Source organism: Zootoca vivipara, chromosome 16, assembly GCF_965207765.1.
Source record: "Zootoca vivipara chromosome 16, rZooViv2.hap1.1, whole genome shotgun sequence".
NCBI classification, from domain to species: Eukaryota; Metazoa; Chordata; class Lepidosauria; order Squamata; family Lacertidae; genus Zootoca; species Zootoca vivipara.
In genome coordinates this window covers 38,334,303-38,353,693 of record NC_142599.1, presented here as the reverse complement: position 1 = coordinate 38,353,693, position 19,391 = coordinate 38,334,303, and the positions used below count along the sequence as shown (strand labels likewise).

The following is a 19,391-nucleotide window of genomic DNA, read 5'->3' as shown; positions in this document are numbered from 1 at the left end:
AAGAATATCCCCAGTGCTTCATGGAGATGTCATGGGCTGAACCTGAGAACTTCTGCATGCAGAGCAAATGTTCTATCCCCTGAGCTAAACCCCTCCCCCTAAAAGCAAAGTAAAATTATCGTCCACATGGTTCTGAATAAAGGGCTGTTTTTAAATAAGAAACCTGGGAAGCTTCTTCATACCTAGCCAGACATTTGGGTCCATCCAGCTCAGTATTGCCTGCACTGAGTGTCAGCAGCTCTCCAAGGTTTTGCACCAAGAGTCTTTCTCGGCCCCACCCAGATGTGCTAGGGATCAGACCTGGGACCTTCCGCATGCCAAGCAAATGCTCGACCACAAGGCACAGCTGTTCTGCAACCAAGGGAAAAAGCACTCTGCTCCTTCACTGGCTCGAATTAACCCACAGCTTTTATACCTCTGAAGCTCCTCTGTGAGTATCGGGGAGAGAAGGGGCTCCCCATGGCTGGTAATAGTAACTCTGATAGGTGATCGAGCAGGCAGGGATTGTGATGGTACCTGGTGTGGTGTCGCCCCCTGGTGGACAATCAAAGGAGAGCAGATGAAGGCAGCCACTAAGGGATTGGGGGGGCACCTGTGCCCCTCCAGAAGTTCATAGAATCATACAGTAGTTGGAAGGGACCATGAAGGTCATCTAGTCCAACTCCCTGCAATGCAGGAATCTTTTTGCCCAACATGGGGCTTGAACCCACAACCCTGAGATTAAGAGCCTCATGCTCTACAGACTGAAATATCTCAGGCTTTAGTGTGTCGTAGTAGCATGAGTAATAGGATCAAGCCTAGGACCAGCGACACCTGGGTTCAAACTGGTCAGGGAGTTTGGGTTTGGCAACATCAGCCTTAAAATCAAGGAAGGCAACACACAAGGGTGAAGACATCACATCAAAGCCGTTTATTTTCAGAGAAATGTTCTACAGGCTGCTGAAACTGTTTAAAAAATGATAGTATTTTTGCAAGTTGATTTTAAAAAATGCAGGACTTTATGTCTCGCTAACAGCTCTCGTTCGACGGCTGCAGGCTCATGCTCCCACACGCCTGTGTCCTACTCAGATGCTGAGCCTCGTTTGACCATCCAGTCAAGACTTGAAGCCTTTTTCTTCGACCCAACAAAAAGAGCTTCCCGTTCCCCCAATTTGCAAAGGAAGACAACCTTCTGGCCCTCGTGGAAAGACCTCCACAAAACCTCCCCCTCTCCTGCAGCAGGCGTGGGCCTCATTTGGTCTGGTAAGTGTCCACCCTTTGACCCGCAAGGCGACCGAGTTCATGCAACAGGAGAGAAGGGTGCGGCTACGAAGGAAATGCAGATGCTGCTCCTCTGCAAGCAGGGCTCTCTTGATAGGAAGCCCCACTGCAATCGGCTGCACTTACAAGTTTCGTGGCTTGCTGGATGCGTAACGCCCACCCTTTGGTGATGTTCTTAGGCAGCCAGAACAAATTAGCTAGGAATAGTGGGCACTTTTCGACCTGTGAGCAGTCAATAGAAGCATTTGTGCCAAAAATGTGGGGCGATGGTTATGGTTGTTTTTTTTAAAAGGAGACATTTTGATTAAAATGCTTTGGTTGTCTGGTTTGAGAACCTTGCCAAAATCCCATTGCTGGGTTTATCTTTTAAACCTGGGATGGGAAACCTGTGACACTTCAGCTGTTGTTTGGACTCTCCTCTGCCCCAGTCAACCCGGCCAATGGTCAGGCTCCCTTCTGTGTGCTGTTCCTGAGGTTATTGATATTTAAAGGAATGTTTCATTGATGGCTTCTCCATTTTTTACTGATGCATTTCTTTGTATTTCGGGTTTTAAATGCATTTTCTCTCTCTGAATTAACATACTGTGTAAGCTACTCAGGGATTTTGCATCTTAAGCTGTATGTAAATATTACTGGTGGTGGTATGATAAGAACGGATCGCAAACACAGAGGCAATCAAATCGGGCATTTTAACACGAGGCCGCTGTGGTGCAAATGAAATTGCAGGTGGTTAGCAGCTGATTTGTGAATCTTGGGGAAAATCTGGCTTGCCAAACGCCGGAAACAAGATGGGCTGCTTCCGACAGACTTTCTGAAAATGACCACATTACTGGAAAAGGAATTATGACCAGAGATTATCTTTGTTCTAATGGTATTTGAACAGAAGTGAGCAGAATAAAACTGGAACATTTGAGAAACTCTTCCAATGACCTTATAACCAGGCTCTGTTTCTCCCTTGAAGGACAGTTCTTACTGCCATGCCTATTTATTTGTCGTGTTTGCTATAGTAATAGGAACAGCTGTTTCGTGGAAACGGGACGGGGAGTCAGCAAGGAAGGTCCCATGCCCTACGTATTCGGAATGCTTTGCTTGATGATGATCTTCTGTCTGGTGGCTCGGACACTGGAGTCGGCCATGGGAGGCCCTGCCCCAAGGGCGGCTGCGGCAGCGTTGGGCAGGCCATGGGCTGTGATGTACTTCTTGTAGGCCTCGCGGATTATCTTGAAGGCCCGGATGTTGGAGTACGGGATGTCAGTGATGGGGTCACGGTAGATGGCGGCCTTATGGGTGACGGGGCAGACCTCCTTCACAGGCAGCTTGGGGGCCCGAGACTTCGGGAAGACGCGCTCAAAAGTCTCGTCATCGCTGAAAGTGACGAAGGTCCGCGAACATTTGGCGGCCGAGGCGGAGGGTGCTGGTGGGGCCTCCAGGGGTGGGGGCTGCATGTCCTGGTCCAAACTGAAGCAAGCGGGAAAGGGTCCAGTGTTATTTGTAATTTCACAAAATTGATACGCAACCTGAAATTTTTTTGGGGGGGGAGGGGGAAGCCTCGAAGAGCTTCACAAAAAAAATCTACAAACATTTAAGATGTACGAAAAGTTAAGATAAGAACAAATTAAAACTGGCACCAACTTTCTAAAGGCCTGACTAGGCTTGCCTGAAGAAAAACGTTTTTAGCAGGTGCCAAAAAGAGCACAGTGAAAACACCTGCCTGACGTCAATAGGCAGGGAGTTCCGAAGTGTAAGTGCTGCCGCACTAAAAGATCAAGTTCTTGCAAATGCGGAATGGGTATTATGTGGCACCTGTTAGTCCTGCTCAGAGTAGCCCCACTGAAGTGAATGGACATGGAGTTGTATTCAACTAAGTCCTAGTGAGGCAGCCAGTAGACCATTTATCTCAGGACTGTCTACACTAACTGGCAGTAGCTCTCCAGAGGTCCAGACAAGGGGCACTGGAGATGCCATGGACCGAACCTGGGATCTTTTACATGGAAAGCAGATGCTCTACCACTGAGCTATAGCCCTTCCACTTAAAGTGTAGTAAGATTCTAGTCCTCATGGCTCTGAATGAAGGGCTGGTTTTAAATAGGAACCAAGGAAGCTGTTTCATACCTAGCCAGGCCCTTGGTCCACCTAGAACAGTATTGTTTGCACTGACTGGCAGAAGCTCTTGGAGTTCTCAGAGCAGAGTCTTTTCCATCCCTACCTGGTGATGCCAGAGATTGGACCTGGGACGTTCTGAATACAAAGCAGACGCTCCGATTCTGAGCTAGAGCCCTTCCCTTAAATGCCTGAAGGGCAGGTGAATGATCTCCCATTCTACCAGCTGTGGTCACCCAGCGAGAAGGAAAAGGAAATTTGCACATGCTCAGAGGCACAGTAGTATTCCAGGCTTCAGCGGTGAAGGTAGATAATGGGTAGAGAGGCCCAACTGAAAATAGTAATAATCAAGCCTCTCTGCCCATATGCTAGTTTAAGCAATGCATACCCGCCATAAAATTTAGAGAGTGTTCTTAGTTTGCGACTTGCAGAAATGCAGGTCTCTAACGGACTGGATGTACAATTGGCCTGGATATGGAATTGAACCCAAGGCTGTGAATAACCACTTGCCTAGTTGCTTTTGGTGAATGGAATCCCCACCAGGTGACCAGGCAGTTTCTGTAAACTAGGAGACAAAGTGAGCTCTCTTGTTTTCTTTTTTAGGCCGACAATGCTCCCAGATTCAAGATATGCCTGGAAAGGCAAGCCACGCCTGACTAATTTCTTAAGGACTAGGAACTTGTGCCTACTGCTTCGCACATCCAGCTTGCTCCATCCCAGGGGCAAGCCAGAAACCCTTACCCCTCAACGTCCACATTCTCTTCCTTGAAGCCGAGGTCGGACACAAGGGGCATGGTCCCCGAGTAGTAGCGGATAGTGGGCCCCACACATTTCCTCTTCTTCTGCACCTGCCTCTTCTTGTCTGCTTCCAAGCGTTCGTATGTTTCTGCACAGAAGAAAAGAAGCCAAGCTCCTGACAACCCCAAACTTTTGACATACGGCACACCCGCTCCTGGATAATTCTTGTGGACTAGTAACTTTGCTAGACCGCAGGACCCTGACTCACCCAAAGAGCGTATGTTGAGCTCCTCTGTGATCTTGGCCTCTTCCAGCAGCTCCTCCTGGGTCAGGGGCCGGTCGTAGCTGGGGCCCGCCCCCTTTTTGCGTTTTGACTGCACCTGGCGCTCCTGCAGGCGTAGGAAGGTCTGCCGCGTGTGTTCGGTCGTCGACTGGCGCATGTGTTTGCGGCCTGGGCAGGCGACGGTTAGGAGGAAGGAGTTTGAAACAAGAAGAGGGGACAGCACGGCATTTCATATTGGGACTTTCAAGCACGGCCCTCCAGGTCTTTCTAACTGGCCCTTGGGCCTATCCACAAGCCACCCCACTTCTCCCTATGCCTAACAACTCACAGGCCCTGATCCACACCCTTCTGAAGTGTTTCTGCCTGGCTGGAAGGCAACTGTAAATCACTTAGGGATGCCTCATAGGAAGCGATCCATAACTAAAATAATCAAGAATGATAACATGCCTTTGAACAGCGATAACAGCTTGTCTGAATGGAAAGAAAGGTGTGGAAGTGGATATGGAAAAAGGTTTGTCTGCCTCTCTCGTAACATGAGAATTCGTGGAGATCCAATGAAGCTGGAACATTCAGGACACATAAAAGGACTTATTCAGGCAGTGCACAGTTAAACTACGGAACTCGCTCCCGTAGGAAGCAGCAGGGGTCACCAACTTGGGAGGGCTTCAGAAAAGGATTGGACAAATTCATGGTTATAACAGTGGCTACTAGCCATGAGGGCTCTGCTCTGCCTCCATTGTCAGAGATGTTTCTGAAGACGAGCTGCTTGAAACTGTAGGAGGGACAAGTGCTATTGTGCTCAGATGCTGCCTGTGGGCTTCCCATTGGGGCATCTGGTTGGCCTCTGTGAGAACAGGATGCTGGACTAGATGGCGCCCTTTGGCCTGATCCAGATGCCAGGCTGCTCTTACATTCTTGCATGTGCGTGCGCGTAGAAATCGCTGATTTTTGTGTAGCTGTGATGTAGCCTTCAGTGCTCTACCACTCTTCTTCTGGCCCTGCGCAGCACTAGCATGCAGCCCCTGGAAAGTCACCTATGAAAGGATATGGCCTTCAGGCTGAGAAAGCTTCCTCATCGCTGGTGTAAAAAGGATCTGAGACTTATTAATTAATGCACACTCAAAATGGGCACTTACTGTCTCCGAGGTCATCTTGGAGCTCGGCTGGGGCCAGCTTTTCCTCTCTCACTTTCTGAGAGCTGCTTACAGGAATGTCTGCCTTCTTCGGCCTCAGGCTCTTGATGGGTTCCTACGGAGGATTCAAACGACAGAAATTAGGAAGGGCGGTTTATAGATGTGATTCAACAGCAGAATGAAAAGCCACCAGGTGTTTAAAAAGCATGAAAGGTCAGAGCTTACATTTTCTTGACTCTTCAACCAACAAAAGGCTCCCAGAGCAACTTATATACAATCAATCAAAAACAAGACAGTCCCTTCTAGACTTATGGTCTAAGAAAGCAGGACACAAAAGGAAAAAAGGGAGGGGGAGGGAAGAGGAAAAGCAAATTCAGGTCCTTAAAAAGCTAAATGGTAGTTCTTAAAATGACTTCCCACAGGGACTCCTTGCATGTGCTGCCCACTCTCCTCAAACCCCAGGCAGAAAGTTGCCAACTCTCCCCGCCCCATGGATAATCCCACGGTTCGCATGGGACGAGAGTATTGCCTCTTGCACACAAACACCTCCCTCACCACTTTCTTTTTCTGCACTCCCAGCAGTCTCCATTGCAGCAGTGGGCAAATGCCTCGCTCCGCTTTGCTTGCCTCTCAGTGGAGACACAAGAGCGACTCAGACACTGCTGCAGTTTGAGCTCAGCATTCCCACCAGCCCTGCTCTCTCCCATTAATGGATTTGGCGTTTCAGGAGGGCATCCGCATGCCCGGCTCTGCCCATCTCCTGTTACACATACCTTGTAGGCTTTGGTGACAACCCTCCGCTTCCGCTTGGGCTCATTGTCATCCTGATCGCTGCTGGGCTCATCTCCCTCGTCAATATCAAAGTCGGAATCTACTTCGTCGTCACTGTCTGACTGGTCGCCTTTGTACTCATCATCACCAGATTCCTGCAGGGCAGCCGAGAGAAGATGGTTGGGTGGGGAGAGCTCGCTCTCTGAACAGCAATGGCAAGAGACTCAATTTGTGTGTCCCCCAAGCCAACCGCAGCAGATCTTTTACCCACCCCTCTAGCCTTTAAGCCACACCTTGTAAAAAAAGGAGAAAATGGGAAAGGACATCCAAAATCAGTGTGGTTAAAGTGTCATACCAATACCTAGGTGACCAGGGTTCAAATTCCCACTCAAGCCATGAAGCTGACTGGGTGACTGCCTAGCCTACCACACAGGGTCGTTGTGGGAGTTAAATGAGGGGAAATAATTACGTAGGCTACCTTGAGCTCCTGGCAGAAGATAGGTAGGATGTAAATGAGATACTTCCCTCTATCTACCAAGATGACTTATTCAGCCACCATCACTAAAAGAAACCACCCTGTCCAGGAGCAGTCTACTGCCAAGCAACCTGTTGCAGAAAAGAAGATGCGGGTAGAACTGCTGGTGGAGAGAAAGCGCTGGACCTTCTTGGTTCAAACTTTCCAGAAATTAATATTTATATTATACGTATTGCACACACTACAAACTAAACGGGACCCATGCCTCTGTAGCCCCGCCTATCCCGCCTCCTTCCAGCCAATCACAAGCAAGCGCCGCCTCGGCCACGAGCTCGGAGTCCAGCCCGCTCCTGGACCAACCACGCACCCTACCGCTGCCCATCAACCCAAGTCCCGCCCCCTACCTCCGTGAAGCCCCCGTATGTCGTCTTATAAAACTCGTCCTCTTCCTCCGCTTCGAGCAGCCCCGAGAGCCGGTTCCCTGCCGTCCGCCGGGGCGCTCGGCCTCCAGCCAGGCCCGTCGAAGCGGACGCCGCCGCCGCCGCCGCCGCCATTTTTTAGTCTTTCCCCAGGGAGAGCGGAGTGGCGATCGATGCCGTCGGCTCGCGACCACGCGCCCTGCGTTGCGGGGCTGTTCGCAACGTCTCCGGGAGGCCTGCGCTTGAATGACGGGAGGGAGGAGCCATCGAGCGCCGAGCTAACGGACGCCGATGGTGGGTAGACACGACTAGTTGAGCGTCGACGCAGAGATTGTGGAGGGGAATCGAACGCCGAGAAAGTCGATGGGTTTCCAACAAGACGCTTACGGGGAGCATCTGCAAGCTGGGTGTTCAGAAGACAGCCTACTTTTATTGGCTGCCTCTTTGAAAGCCTACTTTTATTAATGCCCTTGCAGAAACTGGAAATTCATGTAACAATCATGCTCCGATAGGCCTATTTTTCATGTATTTGCTTAATCCCCTGCCCTTTGCAAAGTTCAGCATTCTGTCTCCAAATGCAGGCAGAGACAGCCTGCAAAGCAGCACCACTCAGACGTGCACTACCTCTGCATTTGGAAGTTTCATCTACTTCTCTTTTTTACCAATTTATTTTTATTGCTTTTCAAAATTTGTTACGAATTTAACATCAAATTTAATAAAAAATTTAAGAGTTTCATCTGCTGCTTGTGGCTAGTATTTGCTGGTGGACTCTTCCAAGAATGCCATCGCTGCTCTGCTGAATGAAGGCTAACTCGCCCCACCACCACCAACACTGGTGAAACAGATTCCTCCAGAAAGCCCACAAATCCTGCAATTTTCCCTCTCCCTCCACCCACAACTGATATCCAGAGGTTGACTGCCTCTTTGAATGGAGGTTCCTTTCAACTGAAACACTGGTGACTTCATTCTTAGAGAGCTGAAGAGCCATCTTAGCTTTTCATGTATTGGTACATAGAATCATAACAGTGGAGAACTGGAAGGTGCCCCTAAAGATCATCTTGTTGAAGGATCATCATTCTAGTCCAACCCCCTGCATGTTACTTATGGTACTGTGGAACCACTGTTGAAGGTCTGGGAATCAGATAATAGGCAGGGCTTTTTTTCAGTCAGAACTTGCTGGAACTTATTTCTGGCACCCCTCAGGTGGGCGCCATTGCCATTCTAAGAGAACGAGGGAGGTGTTCATGGTGAGTTCCGGCACCTCTTTTTTCTAGAAAAATACCACTGGATATAGACAATATAATTTAGATTCAAGACTGGAACAAAATAGGGGCCAGTCATCCATTAAAATCAGTTTCTAGTTCTGTTACAGTTACAGGGAACCAGGCAGAGGGCTTTCTCAGTAGTAGTGCCCGCCCGGTAGAACACCCTCCCTTCAGATGTCAAGGAAATAAACAACTATCTGACTTTTAGAAGGCATCTGAAGGCAGCCCTGTTTAGGGAAGTTCAAGGACTGATGTTTTAATAAAGTTTTTAGATATGTTGTAAGCCACCCAGAGGGCTGGGAAAACCCGGCCAGATGGGCAGGGTGTAAATAATAAAATTATTATTATTATTATTATTATTATTATTATTTGTCAAATTATCACATGTTTTCAACATTGTCACCACTTAGTTGGTGAGGTCATGATCAATGTGGCATGTACTTTCATTTATGGTAGACTTTTACTTGAAAAGTTTCAGGATTTGGTTTATAATGAAATGTGTAGCATGGCGGCTTACCACTGGGGGTAAGTAAGAACTTCAAATTGTGCTTTGATGGGGTCACTGAAACTTCTCCCCAGGTGGGAGTATAAGATTACCGGTGATCTGTTGAGTTGTATGGGGGCTATGAAGCCTAATTATGCAGCAAAGGTCAGAGAATTTGAATTAAGTTGCCATTCAGGTCCATTTATGTCACTCCCCCAAGTTTATTGGTTTTTATATGTCTTATTCCAGGGCCTAAAAATGTGATGATGAGCAGGAAGCCTCTGGAGTTTGCCTGCTGAACTTTCCTCCTCCTCTGGGAAGCTGGCCAAGATTTCCCCCCCTTTTATCTAATGTGATCTGAGCCAGCTGCCTAGTGAAACTGAATACAGTGACCTCCACTTTGTCGTTTAAGCTGCTGGTTTGGCCTTTGGATTGTTAGTTGCTTAACACCATCTGAAATCGAAAGGGGAACCAAGCTTGCATAAGTGATGCAAGTCTTCCTGGTAAGGGTTTTCTCTCTCTTCCAGTTCCTGTTCAGAATTGTGCCTGCAGCAAAACAGGAATCTGTGCCTTCCACCGAAGAGCACCTCCTTTAAATAGATTTTGAAAAGATTGCACAACTCAGCAGAGTTAGGTCCATTTTATACAGGTGTGGTGTGAACCATTTTCAGGCCAAGGGCCACATTCTGTTAGAGGCAGCCTTCTGGGGGCCACCTGTCAATAGTGGGCAGGGCCAGAGGGAAAAATAAGTGGAGCTAAAGATATAAGACTTACTTTTATATAGTAAGCTACAATACAGCAACACAGAAGTCAGAACTTTCCACATACACACCCACATGCTTCCTTCAACCTGTTTGTTAAACTTCAGGTAAAACTCATCAAGGTGGAAGGAAATGGTATGGAGATATTCCTTTTTCTTGCAAAGGCTTGGGTCACAAGGCCTATTGTAAAATGGAGTGGTTTGATTTCATTAGGTGATTTTGGACTGTAAAATATCCACCGAAGCATTGCTCTGATCTCTGGACAGCAACAGAAGGAAGGGCTTTCAGGTAATCTCTCTGTGCTGCTTTAAAAAAAGGGGAGAAGGCGATAATCCTTACTAATCGAGATAAAAGCCAATGCATTCTGCAGCTGAGGGGCAGTGAAGAGATATTGCATGCTCGTTCCATAGTGAACATTAGTTAGATCTGGATTCCCTAACCCGGGGTCCTCTGTCACCACTAACTAAAATGGTGTTAAACAATGCTGGAGACCGAATGCCTCATGCTAATTTGCTGTAATGCTAGTGCTATTTTTTTATTCACATTGCTAATGTTATTCATTTTATTGCATTTCTATCTCACCTTTTTCTCCAAGGAGCTCAAGGTGGCATATGTGGTTTCCCCCCTCCTCATTTGCTCCTCACAACAATCTTGTGACAGTATTGCTAAAAGAGGCAGTGACTAACCTAAGGTCACACAAGTGGGCTTGATGGCTGTGTTGGGATTTGAACCCTGTTCTCCCAGTTCCTCATCCTGACACTGGCTACGATGGGATTGTTGCTGGTGTGTCACATTTGATGAGGCCTTCACGGGGCAGAGATTATATAAAACGCTTTTGCTAGGATGCAAAAGCTAATTTTGATACAAAAGTAGTGGGAGGTGTGTTATCTTTATTAGTGTTTCTGTTGCTATTTTTAATAATAATGGAATAATAATAATAATAATATGGTGTGGTGTCACATCTGATGAGGTCATCCCACTGCACAGATCGAACAAGGCCGCATTACCATGGCAACGGTGTAGCTGCATCAAGTAGCATCCCTCAGGGGCCGGGGTGGCCCAGCCTGGCGTTGCTATGGCAACGTCAACTAGGCCAGTGCTCGTTGAGATGCCGTGGAGCCACGCCCACTCCCACACGACGCATGGCTGCCTTCTTCAGAGCCCCGGCCGCCCACTTCCCTCCTGGCGCATGCGCAGTGCCGGTCCCCTTACCCGCGGTCCGTTATAAACAAGGCAGAGCTTCCCCCCCCACCCATCTTGCCCAGCCGCCGCTCTGACGCTCCACCCTCCCCTTTGCGTGCATTGGTTTGTGCCGGCGCCGTTTGGGCGGGTCCACGAGAGGAAGCGGGGGTTGTGCGTGTTTGTGGACGTGAAAAATCAGAGACGGGTCAGGGGAGGAGGCGTGGCAACCCCTCTGAGCGCGCGGGTGGTGCGGCCCGCAGTCGCGGCTCAAAGCGAGGCGGGCGAGACCAAGTGAAGAGCCTGGGGGGGTGATAATGATGAAGAGCGGTGTGGAGAAAGAAACAAGAAAAAGAGAATTACAGCCGTGAGGCAAAGCGAGGCGGCGAAAAAATACTATTTTTTAAAAAAAATTGATAATAATACGGAATAATTTTTTTAAAGAAAAGGAGGCGGAAAGGAGGGTGAATCGGTAAAATGGCGTCAGCCGGGCCCGAGCCTGGGGGGAGCAGCGGCGTTTCCTCAGGTGAGGGGCGAGGTTGTGACTCCCTTTTCTGTGGCGGGTGTGTGTGTGTTAAATCTCGGAGAGGAACGTTGGTTGGGGGGGGATTCCCACTCTGTGGTGGGCAGGAATGGATATTTGGGGAGGGGGTCTTAAAATGTGTTCCTCTGAGACCCCCGTGTGAGTAAGAGAGCTGCATGGAGGGGGGGAATAGAAAGATTGGGGAGGGGGGCCTTTGCATCTTTATGTGAGGTAAATGAATCTCACCCAGGTGTCTGGGTGGGGGAGAAAGCTGTTTTATTGAAGGGTCTCAGCTCCCCCAATTCACAGGAGGAGGAGGAGAAAGAGACTGGCTCCCCCTGTGAGTGGGGAGGGCAGTTTAGGGTGGGAGAGGTGAGTGAGACCCCCCACTCACTCACAATGGGGTGTCAGTCTCCCCCCACCCCTTGTATATTTGGGGGACCCCGAATCCCCCACAGTAGAAAATCTACAGCTTTCTTTTCTCCCCGACCCCAGGGGGGGGGGTTGGGGTGTGTGTGAAAAGTGACTTCTGCCCCTGGGGGGGGAAATGAGGGGGGAAAGAAGGGGCAAATGTATGGAGATAGTTGGCAGATCTTATGTTGCTTGCAATGGAATACTGTATATATTTGGGGTGGGTTATGAGACTCCCTCCAAAGAGGGAGAAAGGAGGTGGATGTGGGTTTTATTGGGGGGGGGCGCTTCACATTAGGGGAAAGTGTGATGGGTTTGGGGAGAGGGAGCTTTTATTTGGGGAGCGATCAATGCGTGGGGTATGGAAGGGCCTTTTTCTTATTTCTCAGCAGGGGGAGTACTGTAGTTGGCTTTGAATATGGGGTGTATGGGAAGGCTCCAAAGAGTTGTGGGGGGATGTATTCCACCACCCCAGTGCGGATTCCATTAATTGAAAAGCAACCTTCCTGCTTGTAAGTAGCACTGAAGGCAGAGTTCAACAACAATTTGTTTAAAAATGCAACCATATACTAAAACTGCAGATTTCAGAGAATAGAAGCTTTGGGTATAATGTTGCCGTTAAATAAAAATTAAATGGAAGGTTAGAGGTGGCAGAGTCTCTAGGATTGGCGTGGGTGTGCGTGTGTTCTTTTGTGTATAGGGTGATATAATGAATCAGACCCTTTTTGCTGAGCAATGGGGAGGCAGTGGACCCCCCTGTTTGGGTTGGGGTGTCCTGGGGGTCGCGTTGCATGGATGAACGAAGTGCCTCCTTCAGTGTGGGGGGCTTTCTCTCTATTGCCTCAGAAAGGGGCTGTCATGGTGGTCCATGATATTCCAATAATTGGGGGTGATTGCTGGGATTTGGAGAGGGTTCCCCCAAACAGGGGGGCAGTGGGAGCCTGCCATGACACTGAACATATGGTGAGTGAGTGATTGCACCTCGGCATAAAGAGAGAGGATTCTGGGAGCGAACATATTTTTGTGTGGGATGTGGGGTCGCTTAAGGAAACAAGTCCCTGCTTTGGTGGGGGTGTTCAGGAGGGGGCATCCCCCTTTCCTGGAGGAAAGGACTGGGGCCTTCCTTATGGCGGATGTGGAGACTGTGGTATAACTTGTGTTGTATGCAGTTCACTGGGCAGTAGATGAGCGGGTCCCAAGGAGGGGCCCTTGTGGAGAAGCAAGTGGTTGGTGGTTTGAGGTTGCGGGTTGAGTCCTCAAAGTTTCTTCTGTGTATGAATGACTTTGTTTTTCTTTTCAGTTTAACAAGAGTGTTATGGGGTAGCACTGTCACTCATTGGTAGGGCACCTTCGTTGCATGTAGCAAGTCCCATGTTTGATCCCATCGGTCCCTGTTAGAAAGCCTGGAGATCTGCTGCCAGTTAGCGTAGACAATACTAAACTAGACAGACCCAAGCTTCTGACTGACTGTCTTAAGGCAGCATCTTAGGTTCCTAGTGTTTGAGGGTGGGGAAGGTTAATGCGAGCAGGGGACACAGGGAGGTCCTTGGGGCAGTGTCCTCCAGTCTATTCCCCCAAGGGAGCTTGTGTGGACACTGGGCACTCTGTAAAGGAAGGAGCTGGCTGGCTCGCTGACTTGCGGTCTGAGCTCCTGCATGTGTGGTTTTTTTTCCTGGAGTTGTAGGAGTATTATTTGCAGGTCAGAAGGAGTTGAGACCCTTTTGTGGGTGGTGGGAGGCGGACAAAAGCAGAATAGGAAGTGGTGGTGCTTCTTCTGTGGGAATGATTCGAGCAGGGTCCAGCCCACTTCCTGAATTAGGGTGAGGGGTTTTTGCTGTTGCAGTGCCGGGGTCAATGGGAGCATGTTCATAAGTCATCCTTTCCCTTGATGTCACGATTTGTCTTTTCAGAAGAAGGGTGGTGTACCTGGTTGTCACAGAGTCATGGGCAGGCTTCAGAGGCTGGGTTGCTGGACTCCTCTGGGTGGGAGTCCACCGGTCCTGAGGGAAGCTTCTTACCTGTCTTCTCCTATCAGATAGCAGCAGGCTGCAGGGCTGAAGTGTACATCTTGGAGGGACATGGATGAGATCACTGAAAAGGGAGATTTCTTAACCTTTGAACTTCAACCACCTTGTTGGACTTCGGGGATGGTATGTTTCCCTCTTTGTATTCCATGCTTTAGGAAGGAATGAGACCTTGAATTCCCCCTTAATGATTATAGGGTGTGGATTTAATTAACATTTATATTTGCAAGAATAATTATTATTTTATTTTTAGACAACACCATGACACATAGAAGGCAGCAGTTTAAACCTGCAGTGTAAAAACTTTGTAAGTCAGAAAGCCTGGATGTGTGTGACCTTCTCAGTGGTGAAAATTTGAAACTGAATATTATTGGCTGCTTCCAAAACAAGACACTTTCAGACAGTAAAGAAAAAGTTCATTTTCTCTCTCTGTCGCCACCCCCTTTCAAATGCGTATTTTCCCCACCCCACAGCAGCTGATTTCCTAGGAGCTGCTCTGAAGAGCTGGTTTGAAAAGTCTTGATTTTGTTACAATTTCCCTCTAGCTTATTCTCACACAACAACCAGTCTGGAGTCAAAGTTCTCAAGGGATGAGCAGATAATATGGTGGTAGGCCTTTGAAATGTACCACTTCAGGGCTACATCAGGCCTTCCAACACCACTCACAGCTCCTAGTGTGTTTCTTTGTTGGGTAAGATTTTTTGGCAAGTGAGACTTGTCAAACAGGCCAGGGAAACTAGTGCAGCCATCTTCTTTTATTTTTGTAGCACTGATACCACAAAGTTATTGTTGCTGGTCTTCTATCAAGGGGGCTGATCAGCCCCTACACCTGTTGATTTTCAGCAGTGCTTGGGGTCATCTTCTGAGCCCAACCCTTTTTGTTATGGCATACTAAGTAGAGCCTTTTTGGTGCTGGCTCCAGGGCAGTGGAACATCCTGCCAGAAGACACTCTCCTAGCTCACGTTTTTGCAGGCAGCTGAAACTTTCTGATAGGTTTCCTTTTTCATCAGGCACTTCTGCTATTGTGCAAGTCTCATATTTTTAATTTCACCCTAATTTTGAATCTACTCTTTCTCCCTCTCCTCCTGATGTGCTTTTTTTATAGAAAGGCAGGATGAACATGCTAAAAATGAATCAGCTGTTCAGTTTTTGGTTCCTTGGGTACAACCCTCATGATGTCCTTTTGGTATCCTGCCCACATATAATCCAAGGGCTGTTTCTTTGCCTATCTCTGGCTTTATGGATGGACGTAAAAATTTGTCTGGTCTGCCCTTCTGTCTCTATCCTGCCCACCTACCAGTATGAGCCACTCTTTGCGGATTGTCTGTGTCTAGATGTTGGGTGGGGGAGGGGGATAATAGAGAACACCCACCAGGGCTGGACAGCCCTTTCCTTTCACTTTGAAATAGGTCATGTGCCAAAAATAACCAATTGCAATGCGTCTGTCTGTAGACAGCACTCTAAATTCAGTAAATGAAATAATTCGAGCTTAAACCGTCCGGCACAGTTTAAACTTTCTAGTGAGTTTGGTGTTTTTTTTAAGGTGGCAGCTTCTAAGTTCTTTGCAGCCTTGGTTATGTTAAGATTTACACCTTCCATATGCAGTGGGATAATATTATACCACCTTTTTATAGATTGGGGTGGGGGGAGGTGGGAAAATCTGACAAAATCCCACACCAGGGGTGCAACTCAGAAATATGGCTTGCCTAAGCCTCACTCTGTCCCCTTGTCTTCTGAGCTCCTAGCTCCAGCTTTCTGGCTCACAAACTCTGTTCTTAGTCTCTAAACCAGGAGTCAGCAAACCTTTTCAGCAGGGGGCCGGTCCACTGTCCCTCAGACCTTGTGGGAGGCCGGACTATATTTTGGAAAAAAATGTGAATGAATTCCTATGCCCCACAAATAACCCAGAGATGCATTTTAAATAAAAGAACACATTCTACTAATGTAAAAACATGCTGATTCCCGGACCGTCCGCGGGCCGGATTTAGAAGGCAATTGGGCCGCATCCGGCCCCTGGGCCTTAGTTTCGGGACCCCTGCTCTAAACTAAAGCTGCAGTCTGCTATACACTTCAGCCCCTTTGAACTCTGTGGGGCTTAAGTTGCGAATAATCATGCTTCTGATCAGGCTGTGCATCTCCTTGGAAACCATCCTGTGAGGGTCATTAACTGCTGCTTCCATTTCATAGATGACTTGGTCAGCCCCCACCCCAAACTTTGTCCTTGCCTAAGGCAGATTTTGAACTCATGCCTCTAAACTCGTCCATTTGTAACAGCAGCACAGCTCTCCCCCCCCCAAAAAAATCACATTGCATCTTAAGGCCTTGTTTTGCTGGTGCTGTTTTGTCATTCAATGGAATGATGCTTTTGCCTTTTGAGTACTCTTCAAACAAATGTGCCTAAATGGAGGCACTTGTCTTTTGTGGGGAAACAAACTAGAGAGCCAGAGTGGGAAAGTACAGATGGGTTGTGGACTTTCCTCATCACTTTTGAAAGCTCTCTCCCCGAATGCTTCCTCTTGACATAGTGAAAAACGCGAAAGCAGAGGTGGGGGAACATCTGTGGCCCTCCAGATGTGTTCAGATTCCCAGGTGCTCAGATTCCCAGATTCCTAGTGGTCTGGGCGGATGATGGGAGTTGGAAGTTTGACAACTGGAGAGCCATAGATTTACCCCAATTTTGGACTGAAAATACTGAGGCAGACCGTTGGTCTACCTAGCTCAGTACTATCTACACTGACTGGCAGCAGCTCTCCAGGGAATTCAGGCAGGGTGCCTTTCTTACCCATACCTAAGGATTGAACCTGGGACCTACATGCACAATGGATGCTCTCCCACTGAGCTATGGCACTTCCCCAGGCATTTTGTTTTTCTTTTGACAGCTGTGATTCAGGTCATAAGGGGGCTGGAGATTTATTTTATCATTTATTTTATATCCTTCCTCTTTAGGATCATGCTGTACAAGCCTGCTTAACAAAAACAGCTTAAAACAATGAAGCCGTACAATTCTCGAGATAACAAAACTAATACAAAACAGCTCAACTTTTTTTTAAGGGTCTACAGAGTCCTCTGCCAGCACGTCCAGATTAAAATGAATTGTAAATATATTTATCCTAAATAAAAGTGATTTTTTCAGAGAGTGCTTAGAAGGTGTAGAGACTGGAGAGGTGTGTGCATGTTTTTGTGTGTGTGTTTGTCTGTCCACAATTGTGAAGCTGCTGAACTACTCAGCTGTGGAGCTGAGGCTTGAGGGAGGCACAGCGGGAATGGTTTCATGCAAGTTGAGATTGGATAGAGGTATTGGAGTAGAATTTCGGGATGCAAAGTGGCAACTTCCTTTTTGCATGTAGGCAGAACAGTGAGATTAATCTGTTTCAATGGTTTGCTGGATTCTCTTCTCTGTCCCCTCCTTCTTATTTTTTGCTCTTATATATTTTGGTACTGTACTCTTAATTTACTCTTCCCCTGTCACGATGTTGAAACATCTACCCAGACGTACTCAAGCTTCAGTTTTTCCCCTCCTAAAAATTTCACTGCTTTCTCTCTCTTTTCCTCCTCTTTCTCTGTATAGCTTTCAGCTTCCTTTGCTGTTCACTGATGCCTTCCCGAAGATGTATGGGTAAACTGAGGCACGAGCATGGGCTTCTCCCCCTCCTCTCTGATTACTAGCTGCTAAACAGACTTGGCTTTCTTAAGTTTCAAGTGTGCATGTGTGGTGTGGAACTGAGCCTTTACTTAGGAGTGGTGAACCTTTGGCCCGCTGGACATTGTTGGACTGCAGCTCCCATCAGCCCTTGCAGGCATAGCCGAGTGATCAAGGGCAATAGGAATTGTAGCTCAGTAACATCTGAAGGGCCAAAGTTTCCCCTGTTTGCCTAAGGTTACTGGATTGATGGTGTTATATTGCCTTATGTGAGAACTGCTCTCTAATTGAACTGGCCTCCTTCCACTCCCCAATTTTTAAAAGCCCTTACCTTATTCTCAGGTTAGAGCAGGTGGTCCTACAGCTCTGCACTGGAACCCTTTGTAGCAATACTATTTAGGTGCTCACAGCATAGAAGTTTATTACACGAACCCTGAAAAGCATTCTAATACTAACCTGTCCATTTTACATATGAGACTTCCAGGTATTAGTCGCCTAGAAGCTGCCATGGGTCTTACCTTTGCCTATAGTATTGTATCTTTCCCAGTATTATCTATCCTAAGGATTGGGAGCACACGTTTTGTTCACACCAGGGTTGGGAAACCAGTAGCCCTTCCAGATGATGTTCTGGATTGGAAGGTTTACAGAGAGCCCAGAGTCAATGACCTCTTCTAGATCCTGTCTGGCCAATGGCCACAGGGAGCCCGTCTTTGATTTAGGTCAATGGTTTTCACCCACTCGTACCTATGCAGTATTTAATGTCTGCCTCGAGTCCTCTTTTGATGTCTGAATATTTGTGGCATTAATTCTATATTTAGAGGGGAGGGTGACATCTTTGTCAGCCTTTGGGCCAAATGCCCCTGGTGGGCAGGGCCAGAGGCAAGAGTGGGCAGAGCAAATTCCTACACACCCTCGCAGGCCCTTCTCTGCCTTCCATCCAGTCAAGTCAAGGGCATGTTCCAGCCAGGTAGGAAGCAGGGTTGGTGAGAGGACGTGGCCTGAAGAGAGCAGGTGTGGCTAGGGAGGAGGAGTGGCCTCTCCTCAGGAGGAGAGGCCTGGTGGGTTGTATTTGGCCCCTAGTCCGGGGTCCCCCACCCCTGTTCAAAACACAGTTCATTTTTTAAAAAATGTGTGGGTAAGAGAAGGTGGTTTGTTCTGTTCTGCCTCTGTCCCAGAGCGGCAATTCTGCAACTCCTTGATGCACAGACTTGGTGTGAAGTGCAAGATCAAGGGTGCCAATGCGGGTGACACATCTTCTCCAAATAACTTTCGCAACCTCGCTGCATGTTTGTTTGAAGCAGCCACCCCCCCTTCTCCTCTGCTTGAGCAACACTCCTCCATGCTTTTAAGCACTAGAGCTCTAAGCCTGCTGGTATCGGCTGATGTTCATGCTTTTCATTTCTATCAAGCTTGCTGGATTATTACACAACTCTCATTGACATGGCTAGTGTCCTACCAGCCTCTGGCAAGCATAAGCAGCTCTAGCTTTTCAACCTGGAAGCCAGAAGGTGGCCGTGTGTCGACCCTTCGGTTGTGCTGTGTTTCCAAAGGTGCTTGGAATGAGGCTGTGGCAAGAGTCACCTATTGCCTCCAGTTTTAGTGCTAGAGAAGAGAGCAAAGAGGTTGCTGTCCTTGCACTGAATTTCAGAGATGGAGTACGAAGTTGGGGTCAAGACTCCCCACCTGCCTTGAGGAAGGTGTTTCATTCTGGTCACTACAGTTTTCTTTTTTCACTACCAAGGAAAGGGGGAATGTGTGAAACCTTGGCTGCAGGAGAACTACCGTGGCTTGAAAGTTGAATAACTGACATGAGCAAGAAGCATAGAATCTTTGAGTTGGAAGGGGCATCTAGTCCAGCCCTTTGCAATGCAGCAATATCAGCTAAAGCATCCATGACAGTTAAAACCCCCAAGGCAGGAGAATC

The 19,391-nt window shown here is 48.0% G+C and overlaps 2 protein-coding genes across 16 annotated transcripts in view; one reads left to right on the top strand and one right to left on the bottom strand.

The window, feature by feature from the left end:
• Positions 1-887: 887 nt before the first annotated feature.
• On the bottom strand, positions 888-7,420 carry VPS72 (vacuolar protein sorting 72 homolog). Its single transcript, XM_035098891.3, has 6 exons — positions 7,165-7,420; positions 6,288-6,440; positions 5,518-5,629; positions 4,367-4,549; positions 4,102-4,246; positions 888-2,718 (listed from the first exon to the last, which is right to left on the bottom strand). Exons 1-6 carry the CDS (start codon positions 7,312-7,314, stop codon positions 2,328-2,330), a joined length of 1,134 nt encoding a protein of 377 aa, XP_034954782.1. The 5' UTR covers positions 7,315-7,420; the 3' UTR covers positions 888-2,327.
• A 3,607-nt stretch (positions 7,421-11,027) lies between these two features.
• PIP5K1A (phosphatidylinositol-4-phosphate 5-kinase type 1 alpha) overlaps positions 11,028-19,391 on the top strand; it is a 43,897-nt gene continuing 35,533 nt past the window's right edge. For 5 of the 15 annotated variants that reach the window (XR_015947493.1, XM_088659724.1, XM_088659715.1 and 2 more), the window contains exon 1: positions 17,396-17,443. Coding sequence is in view for 11 of the 15 variants with exons in the window: in XM_088659724.1 (XP_088515850.1) it covers positions 17,422-17,443 (22 nt within the window). In the remaining 4 variants the exon portion in view is untranslated. Of the gene's footprint in view, positions 11,395-13,837; positions 13,953-17,395; positions 17,444-19,391 lie in introns of those variants that run through there. The other 10 variants (XM_088659718.1, XM_088659722.1, XM_088659719.1 and 7 more) reach the window with 7 other exon arrangements.